Source organism: Elaeis guineensis, chromosome 9 (assembly GCF_000442705.2).
Source record: "Elaeis guineensis isolate ETL-2024a chromosome 9, EG11, whole genome shotgun sequence".
Taxonomy (NCBI): Eukaryota; Viridiplantae; Streptophyta; class Magnoliopsida; order Arecales; family Arecaceae; genus Elaeis; species Elaeis guineensis.
Genome location: NC_026001.2, coordinates 11,313,342 through 11,324,240, shown reverse-complemented (window position 1 = coordinate 11,324,240; position 10,899 = coordinate 11,313,342). Strand labels below are relative to the sequence as shown.

At 42.7% G+C, this 10,899-nt stretch overlaps 1 protein-coding gene across 1 annotated transcript; it reads left to right on the top strand.

Moving 5' to 3' along the window:
- The first annotated feature begins 1,343 nt into the window (after nucleotides 1-1,343).
- Nucleotides 1,344-10,899, top strand: LOC105051651 (putative 12-oxophytodienoate reductase 11). Its single transcript, XM_073243634.1, has 5 exons — nucleotides 1,344-2,179; nucleotides 3,910-4,050; nucleotides 4,172-4,302; nucleotides 5,247-5,420; nucleotides 10,221-10,899. The coding sequence occupies exons 1-5, from the start codon at nucleotides 2,121-2,123 to the stop codon at nucleotides 10,802-10,804; spliced, it is 1,089 nt and encodes a 362-aa protein (XP_073099735.1). The 5' UTR covers nucleotides 1,344-2,120; the 3' UTR covers nucleotides 10,805-10,899.

Below are 10,899 nucleotides of genomic sequence, written 5' to 3'. Positions count from 1 at the left end.
GATCAAAGTTTCTGCTCCCATTATTTATTATAATTTATTACGTCATTATAATATATTTCAAAAATATATAAAAAAGGAGAAAAAAAATCATACCCCATCTATTGTGGGGGTGGTATTAATAACCCCTGTATTAACACAAGACTTTCTATTTAGCCATCATTAAGTTTGTTATTTGCAACTTTTGCATGGATACTAGTATTAGTATTAGTAATACTGGTATTAATATACTTGGTTATTATTAAAATTTATTATTTAATATATAATGGACATTAATGATGCCATTACTAATGTGCTTGAACATCATTAAAGCTCATTGCCTAGTTTGTAGAAAAATTGATTATTAGCCAATATTAATGGTCTTGTATTAATGATAGAAATTTTTGTTTGATCATTTTTAAAGTTTATTAATTAATATACACCATAAAGTTCATTTGTTTGATCATTAATTAATATACACATATTATATAACAATATAATAATTTGTTATATTGTTATATTGTTTTTTAAGAATCATTGGAAAAAGGAGAAAAAAATTATCCCATTGTGTAGCATATGTGCTAATATATGTATAAATTAAAGATAGTTAATATAAAGATTTTTATCCACCATATGGATGCCAATATTAGTATTATCATCTATGTTAAAATTTATTACTTGATAAGCAAATATTAATGACACAGTATTAATGTGCTTGGCTATCATTAAAGCTCAATAATTAGTTTGTAATAGAAATTTAAATTAAAATATTTTATTTATTATAATTTATTATTTTATTATATTGTATTTCAAAAATAGTTAAAAAAAAGAAAAGTTAGTATCTTGCATGCCGCACTGGATTAGCATTATTAATACTAGTATGAGTAACATAAATTTTCCTTGATTATTATTAAAATTTATTACTTAATATATAAGAAATATTCATCTATTAAAATCTTATTTTTATTAAATATTTGTGTTATTTTATTGCATTTCAAGAGTAGATAGAAAGATAGGGAAAAAAAGGCATGCTATGTATTGTACAAGGCTGACATCCATGATGCCAATATTAATTATGAGTCATTTTTCAAAGATGCTCAATTTGTGTATGATACTCTACTTGTCGTATAGATACTAATGTAGATGATATTAATATTGATAATAAAAATTTCTATCTTATTATTTTTAAATTTATTACTTAATATGTAATAAAGATTTGACTACTGGAGTTTTATATTTATTATAATTTATTATATTATTATATTATATTTCAAAAATAATTGAACAAATAAAAAAAATGCCAAGCATAATATGCTAGTTAAGATTTGGATGACAGCATTATTTCATTATAATGGAATCTATGTTTTTAAGAAAACATATTATCAAGAATGTTAAATACATGCCTTAATCATTACTACATGTATACCAAGTACTTAAAAGATATAGCTTGGTACGTTCTTTTTTATTTGAGCGGCAGTTTAGCGAATTAAAGAGCTCTTCAAGGCCTAAATATTTATCATGACTCCTAGACATGGCTGATGGGAGAAACTACGTGAGCATTTTGGAATACGTTTTAAGGTGCGTCATGCGTGACGGAAAAATGACATTTCTAATTGAATTTTATGTTTTTACGCACATAGATATACTTCTATATTCTTTTCATTTCTTTCTATATTTATTAAAATGGAAACATCTATTTAAGTGTACGGAGATGGACGTTTGGCATCCATTGCATCGTGGGAAACAAGAATTTGTGTGTTCTTACACTAGAGGTATCATTTGGCAGAGGAAAAAAAAAAATTGTAAAATTAGATTTCTTAAATAATCTAGTAAAAAAATATCTGTGTGAATCAGGAAATAGAAAATATAAAAATGATCTAGCAGTGTAGAAAATTGTTCCGTACTTGGACCAGCTTTCCCCACGAGTGTTCTATAATGGCGATTTAGATACTTGAGTGAGGAAAGAAAACTTTGCCCTTCTCTTTTCCTTCAAGTATCCCCCAGCATCCACCCTGCTTCTGTATAAATACCACGCAGCACTCGTGGGAGGCAAAAGAACGAGAGAACGAGGAAAGCAAAAGAAGAGGTTCTACCAACAACCAATTAATTCCAAGAGTCTCGTCTGCGTACATTTTGTCCTTAAGATGGCAGCCATCCCTCTTCTGACTCCACACAAGATGGGAAAGTTTGATCTTTCTCACAGGTCAGCACCTTCTTCATTTCTCTTCTAACGGTAGTAAATATGTAGCTCTCTAGGATTCTAGCCATTATTATAATGAACCACGCATGATTGCCAAGTGATTTCTTTTTGTGCATCCCCAATGCTTTTATCTCATCCATTGACCCTTGGAGAAAGAAAAGAAAAAAAAGTTAATTTGATGCAACCTGTTGCGGTCAGAGCTCGGATGGCTCGGTAATAAATGAAGGACAAGGGGCCAGTATTTTTTATTTTCTCTTTTTTTTTTTTTTTTTGATGCAAATGAGTTAGGAAATAAATGAAGGACAAGGGGCCAGTATTTTTTATTTTCTTTTTTTTTTTTTTTTTGATGCAAATGAGTTAGGAAAAACCCAACTCAGGGCATTTAAGTGCTGATTTCTCATTCACTTCAGCGATCAGATGAGAAATTTTTTTTCAAAAGCTTAGTACATAGTTTATAGCTATATATACTATTTTTGGCTTGTTGTCTTCAGCTTTGCATATTCTATGAGTTTCTAGACGTAGATATACTATAGAGTTCCTGATAATTGTTGCCTTTAGCACCAATATTTCAATTTTTTGAATACCTTAGAGTTCCTGGTAATTGTTGCCTTTAGCACCAATATTTCAGTTTTCTGAAGATCTTTTGCTGTTGATCAGCTGAATAAAAATAGTTTTAGATAGTTTTAGTTTTTTTTTCTGGGTCAACGAGAGATAGGGGATGCTGAGCTCATTGTCGACGTTGTACCTCTGAATGAGAGTACGTTCCATCAAAAGTATTGTCCGCTTTGGCCACACAGGCCGCACAGCTTTGCCCCTCTGAGCCTTTGGCCCAAAAGGCACCTCCTGAGAGAAAGACAGATTCCAATCCTATATAAAGCGGTATACTCCTGACTTACAGCCGATGTGGGACTAAAGTCTCCCCCCCCTCCTCCAACAGTTCCAATTCCTCTTCTCACTCCTTAAAAGATGGGTAGATTCTATCTCTCCCACAGGTCAGTCGCCATCTTCTTCGAGCTCTCATTTTTTTTGCCCCCCGAGATTTGAGCGTTTTCTATTAAACAAGTGGGAACTAGACCAACTCCATGGCTCCAGCTGTTTCATCATTTGATGTCTCGGGTTTTTTGGGCATTTCGATCCATAGGCTGGAAGCCATTTTGTTCACTATTTTTAATCTTTACTTATGGGTTCACTTTTCTCATGTTAACAATAATCAAATTTTAGCTTTTTATCTTTTAAATATGATTTGATCCTCTTTTCTTCTTAAAGAAAAAAAAGAAGAAAGAAATCAAACAACACAAATTCAAGCTAAAAATGCTCGTAAATAAGCAAAATCTCCACCAAACAATAAAAAGGAAAGAAGGGGAAAAAGTTAATTTACGTTGTCTGAGAAGCATCTATCCAAACGAAAATACTGCTAACAAAATCCATCAAGAACTTGATTAAGAAAAATGATGAATTGCTCACTGGAATGCTATTACAGCTAAAAGCATCTCCAAATTATAATCCTATCCGTTATGCGTTGTTAATTTTTTGTTTACTCTATGGACGTGTGGTTTGCAGGGTAAATTTTCCCTCACTAGAAATTTTTCTTTGAAAGCTGATTCCTGGGAGAGTAGTCTTTACATGTTTCGTTGACCAGTACAGGTATAATGATGCTTGGAAAAGTAGTTTAACCACCAAGGTTGCTATGATTTTTTTGATGCTTTTATTTTTTTCATTTTGAAACTATTTAGGATAGTTTTGGCACCATTGGCAAGGCAAAGGTCCTTTGGCAACGTTCCCCAACCTCATGCCATCTTGTATTACTCTCAGCGGGCATCCAAAGGTGGCCTTCTTGTAGCTGAGGCCACTGGAGTTTCGGACACTGCCCAAGGGTAAAATACTTTAGTCCTAAACTCTTAATTATATATCTATGCCTTTTAATTGAAGATAATACTTGTTGATTTTCTTCTTTTTTTTTAATGGCTGAGGCTACAAGCTATTTTTCAACACTAGGTTCCCAAACACGCCCGGCATTTGGACGAAAGAGCAGGTGGAAGCATGGAGACCTATTGTGGATGCGGTGCATGAGAAAGGTGGCATCTTCTTTTGCCAGATTTGGCATGCGGGGAGAGCTTCAAATTATGGTACATCTATCTGACTCTTTTAGAAACATCATCTATTGAGTTGATGCAAACTCATAGGCTTAATCTCAAACACCTAACACTATATGTTTGTGTGATTATGAAATAATTATTGATTCAATCACTTTGTCTCGCAAGTTCCAAATGTCTGGAAAAAATCAAAAACTATATTGGCGACAATGTGGTTATTGCTTCTATATCTCTTTCCTGTACAAAATGTGAAGTCGGAACTCAACCAATACCCTTTAATAATAAATGATTATCTCTTTGATATATAACCAGAACTCATGAGTTCCTTTGCCCTCTAAGCAGCTCTTCCGGTTTCAAAAGTATTGTTAAATAAACTCCAGATGCCAGCTGCAGAGCCTCTCCCAAAAGCATACCTCCCATGAATAAATTCAATATTTTCTGCTATGGGTACTCCTATTGGTTCTCCTCCCGAATTCAGAAGCTGTTGTTTCCTCCCTCATTCTTCCATTGTTTAATGGTATCGCACCATGAATCAGCATGGGCAGCTGCATTCTGGTCCATGCTGGCCGCGCCATGCCTTGCCAGGTGCATGCTGTCATGTGTCATCCGTCATCAAATGCGGGGGCTATGCAGCAGTACTGAGCAAACTAGTCGCCAGCATGGATGCTGGTGCTGGCCTTTAAACCTTGATTAAGTGTATGTCAACGCATGGCATTTTGTGAACACTTCCAATATTACACCATTCATAAAATCGATACATACCGATAACCTATGTTTCATGGAACGATAAATAATTTGTTGTATCCCTGCTGCATGGACTCCCAAAACATTAATCAGAAGCACCTGCTAGAGGTTATATGAATGCAGAAAAAATACGAAGGAAGTTGTCTTGGTGGAGTTCTTCTGCTATACTTCTTCATAAGTTACTTTTGATAAGGTCCAGTTTTCATCTGAAACACTCATTTGCTTTGTTGTAGATTTTCAGCCGAATGGGCAAGCTCCAATATCATGTACTGACAAGCCAGTAGCACCTCAAGCGAAAGCTAATGGCGACATTGCACGGTTTGCACCTCCTCGGCGGTTGGCTACAGAAGAGATCCCTTTGATTGTCAATGATTTCAGAATTGCTGCTAAGAATGCGGTAGAAGCTGGTAAGAATCATGTACTCTTACAGTTTAAGTAGGCGATCATGTTACTGCCAGATAGGACAGCCAGTATTGTGAATGGACATGGAGTCTTTTGCCAAAACCCACTGTGCCCAACCTAAGCCAGGTTCTGACCTTGTCCCTCAGATCAAGAAATTAGTGCAGCTAGTCATTGGTAAAATATGCGTCTGAAGTCCGTCGGTCCTTTCCCTCTAATTCTTCTTTCATCTGCACATTGGGAAAAGCTGGACTTTCCCATGAATATCAGAAGTAGCAGCTGCAAAGCCTGAGATACCTAGGAAATTGTTGACAATTAATATGTAGATGCGAAAAAGAATTTAAAACACATAATTGTTCATATGTTAGGATTTGACGCCTCGAGATTCAGCCCACATTGATCCCACAGAGAGGTTCGCGGCGAAAAATGGAGTCCAACGAGACCAAGATCACCTGAATCGGAGCTCGGATGAAGAAGATACGAGCTTTCGAAGATGGCACGAAAATCGAGGCGGCGGAGGACCGCCGGCGACCGGCGGCGGACGGCAGCAGCGCGGCCGCAGGCGGCGGCGCGCGGGACGCGCGTCCCAGGCCCGCGTGGGACGCGGGACCCAGGCCCGCGCGGGACGCGCGACCCAGGCCTGCGCGGGACGCGCGTCCCAGGCCCAGGCCCGCGCGGGACGCGCGACCCAGCGGCCTGCTGGCCCATCCCCGGTCCACCGTGGACCGGGTGGTCCACGGAGCGGTCTGTGGACCGCGTGGGCGTTTCCCACGCGTTTCTCGCGGTCCACGGCCCTATTTCGTGGACCGGAGCGCGATCTAAGGGTCGAGGACGCTCCCGGTCTTGATCCAACGGTCCGGAGGGGTTTTTGGCTTTGTTTAGGATTCCTAATCCTTCTCTAATCAAGGTTTAAAGCCTGTTTAAACCTATAAAAAGGCTGTGAGGTAACAGAGAGAGGGGGTTTTTCGGTTTCTCGCCGCCGTACGAACCGAGAGGAGAGAGAGAGGCGTGAGGCGCTGTGAGAGAAGGAGCAGGAGGCTCTTGGACAGCGGTCGCCAGGCTCTTCAGGGGTTCAGGGGGGTCTCCAAGAGAGAGAGAGCTTTTGTGAGGGGAACTTCATGTGAGAGAGAATTGGGTGTACAAGGGTTGAGGGTGAGGTCTCCTCTTGTAAAATTTTCTTTTCATAGTGAAGTTTGCATGCCCCGTGGAGGCGAGCCCTTTTGTGGCTGATCCACGTATTTTGATTGTTTTTCCTTTTGTTTTGTTTCTTCTTTCTTCCTGCTGCATCGCGTGGTACTGAAAGGATCTTGGGAGGTGGTGTCCTGGCCAGACATCCACCCAACAAGTGGTATCAGAGCAAGGCGGTACAAGGACGCAGATTGCAGTGGTGGTGAGCAAGACTGAAGATGGAGAAAACAGGAACAATCAGGATGGAGATCAACAAGTTTGATGGTAAGAGCAATTTCTCCTTGTGGCAGGCAAGGGTGAAGGACGTGCTCATCCAACAGGGGTTGATCGAAGCTCTCTTGTGCGATGAGAAACCGACCACCATGGAGGTGCGGGATTGGAAACGGCTACAAATGCAGGCGGTGAGTACCATCCGCATGTACCTGGCGGATGAGGTGGTGATCCATGTGCTGAGCGAGACTTCCCCGACGGTGCTGTGGTCGAAGCTCGAGGAGTTGTACATGGCGAAGTCTCTCACCAATACTCTTTTCCTCTGGAGGCAGTTTTACCAACTGCGGATGACTGAGGGACAGAGCGTGCAGGAGCATTTGAGCCACTTCCAGAAGATCCTCACCGACCTTCTCAGCGTTGGCGAGAACATTGAGGAGAAGACCAGGGCGCTGGTTTTGCTGGCATCGCTTCCTTCTTCGTACGAGTCCTTGGTGACTGCTCTTCTAGTGGGGAAGAGCACTATCAAGATGGACGAGGTCACCGCGGCGATACTCCAGAACGAGGTTCTCAGGAGGGAGAACCCAGCTTCGAGCTCAGGTGGCGATAGCTCAGCTTTGATGACTTCTGGAGGAGCAGGAGGCGGTAGACGGAGCGACAGGAGATCGCATCGAGGGCGGTCTAAGTCCAGGAGGGACTTGAGCAAAACCAGGTGTTACCGGTGTGAGGAGTTGGGGCATCTAGCCAGAGATTGCCCTCAACTGAAAAATCGGACGGTGGCTGCTGTAGCGACGGCCGGCAGCGATTCAAATGGAGATGTCCTGGAGATATCTGACGAGGTATCTACTTCTTCCCAGCAGTGGATATTAGATTCTGCATGCCCCTATCATGTGTGTTGCAGAGAGGAGCAGTTTGACTCCCTGGAGAACAGTGAGAGCACTGTATATCTGCCGGATGGATCGAGCTGTGCGATCAGAGGCATTGGGACGGTCAGCTGGAGGACACATGACGGTGCAGTGAGGAGATTGGGGGAGGTCCGATACATACCCGATTTCAGGCGGAATCTTATCTCACTTAGTAGACTGGATTCGAGAGGCTACAGGACGGTAGCTGGTGGAGGAATCCTGAGGGTGCTACGCGGCGATAGGATTGTGCTGGAGGGGAAGAAGGGGAGCAGAGGACACTATTACCTGGCAGGGAGCCCAGTGCGAGGTGGAGCATCGGGAGCCAGGTGGAGCCCAGAGCGAGGTGGAGCTCCAGGAGGCGGATCGGGCACGAGACAGGAGACTCGGGAGGACGAGAGGCGACGTCGCAAGGTAAGATTCCTATTGCCGCAGGATGATGCCCCGAGCAGGTCTCAAGTCAGGAGGAGCACAGCATACGACGGAGATGGGATCGAGCAGCCTGGCTCGACTCCCATGTTTGCCCATCCATGATCAGCAGGCGATTGCCCCAGGGCATGGGGGCGAGGAGATCCAGAAGCTCTCGGAGTTTGGAGGAGGCCGAATATCGAGTCGAGGTGGAGATTGTTAGGATTTGACGCCTCGAGATTCAGCCCACATTGATCCCACAGAGAGGTTCGCGGCGAAAAATGGAGTCCAACGAGACCAAGATCACCTGAATCGGAGCTCGGATGAAGAAGATACGAGCTTTCGAAGATGGCACGAAAATCGAGGCGGCGGAGGACCGCCGGCGACCGGCGGCGGACGGCAGCAGCGCGGCCGCAGGCGGCGGCGCGCGGGACGCGCGTCCCAGGCCCGCGTGGGACGCAGGACCCAGGCCCGCGCGGGACGCGCGACCCAGGCCTGCGCGGGACGCGCGACCCAGGCCCAGGCCCGCGCGGGACGCGCGACCCAGCGGCCTGCTGGCCCATCCCCGGTCCACCGTGGACCGGGTGGTCCACGGAGCGGTCTGTGGACCGCGTGGGCGTTTCCCACGCGTTTCTCGCGGTCCACGGCCCTATTTCGTGGACCGGAGCGCGATCTAAGGGTCGAGGACGCTCCCGGTCTTGATCCAACGGTCCGGAGGGGTTTTTGGCTTTGTTTAGGATTCCTAATCCTTCTCTAATCAAGGTTTAAAGCCTGTTTAAACCTATAAAAAGGCTGTGAGGTAACAGAGAGAGGGGGTTTTTCGGTTTCTCGCCGCCGTACGAACCGAGAGGAGAGAGAGAGGCGTGAGGCGCTGTGAGAGAAGGAGCAGGAGGCTCCTGGACAGCGGTCGCCAGGCTCTTCAGGGGTTCAGGGGGGTCTCCAAGAGAGAGAGAGCTTTTGTGAGGGGAACTTCATGTGAGAGAGAATTGGGTGTACAAGGGTTGAGGGTGAGGTCTCCTCTTGTAAAATTTTCTTTTCATAGTGAAGTTTGCATGCCCCGTGGAGGCGAGCCCTTTTGTGGCTGATCCACGTATTTTGATTGTTTTTCCTTTTGTTTTGTTTCTTCTTTCTTCCTGCTGCATCGCGTGGTACTGAAAGGATCTTGGGAGGTGGTGTCCTGACCAGACATCCATCCAACATCATATAAGAAGTGTTATTCAGTTTCCCTGGTCAGTGGACCATGAAGTGGCATTATCTCATGCAGGTTTCCCTTAAGCAGTTAGGTTCAGTTAACAAAATCACTGCAACACATGATTTAAGCATAAAGTTCTCTGTGACACTTCCATTTAGTACATCTGAGAGCTCGGGCAATAAATATAAAGTTCTCTATCCCACCTGCATTGAGTACATCTGAGAGCCCCAATAACCAAAATTCAGAACCAAGCAAGCTTTGTAACCCTATATAGTGACTGTAACTTTATCATGATTTTTAAGTTGCACATATATTGAAGGGGTGTTCCACATATTGGCTAAATTTGGTGGAAGAGTTTTTTCTTTTCCTTTTTTTTTGGGGGCTTTGAGTGGAGGGGGATGTGGGGGGTTAAAGAGCTTGAAGAGTTATTAATGGAGTAGATGAAGACAGTCTTAATTTGAAATTTAGCTATTTCACCCGAAAAAGAAATAATTACTCTAGAGGATTAATCTTTGGATCATGTAAACAATGCCATCTTTCTATGTTCCTTTGGCCAACTCTAGTACATGCCCTGCAGGGATTTTTTGGGATCTTATTGCTTCTTAATAAACTTACTGATCCCATCTATGTTCTCTGTATTGGTATTGCCCTGGGCATTTCCTGAATGCTTTAGATGTCTCTTTGCCTATCTAAGATGGTAATTTATGCAGCATGCTATAAGCCTTCAATTGATCATCATTCACATGGTAGCTACACTGCCTCTAGACTAGTTTAAATAGCTAAACTGATTGGGCATCAATCTGATGGTACTCCACCATTCATATTATCAGAAAAAAGAAAAGAAAAGAATTTGGTATTCGTCCATAAGTTTTTTCTGCAACTTACCATCATTGTTATTCCTTGATTCATAGGTTTTGATGGAGTTGAGATCCATGGAGCCCATGGATTTTTGGTTGATCAGTTTCTGAAGGACCAAGTCAACGATCGGACAGACCAATATGGTGGTAGCCTGGAGAATCGTTGCCGCTTTGCACTAGAAATAGTACAGGCTGTGGTTGATGAGATTGGAGCTGACAGAGTTGGAATAAGGCTTTCCCCCTATGCTAACTACATGGAAGCAGGCGATTCTGACCCAGATGCACTTGGTCTCTATATGGTCAATTCTCTGAACAAATTTGGGATCTCATATTGCCATATGGTGGAACCGAGGATGGTTACAGTAGGAGAAAGGGTTGAAACTCCTCGCTCTCTTCTTCCTATGAGGAAAGCATTCAAGGGAACATTTATTGTTGCTGGAGGCTATAACAGAGAAGAAGGCAATAAAGCTGTTTCTAGTGGCTATGCTGATCTGGTTGCATATGGGCGCCTATTCTTGGCTAATCCTGATCTTCCTCAAAGATTCGAGTTGGATGGTCCACTTAACGACTATAATAGGAATACATTTTACATTCCAGATCCAGTTGTTGGATATACAGACTACCCATTTCTTTGTTAAATACGTGGTGTGAATAAGAATAGCAAATATGACATATCTTGCTGTATGTTTGTTACTGATTAAGGTGCTATGACAATAATTAATAAATCATTTCT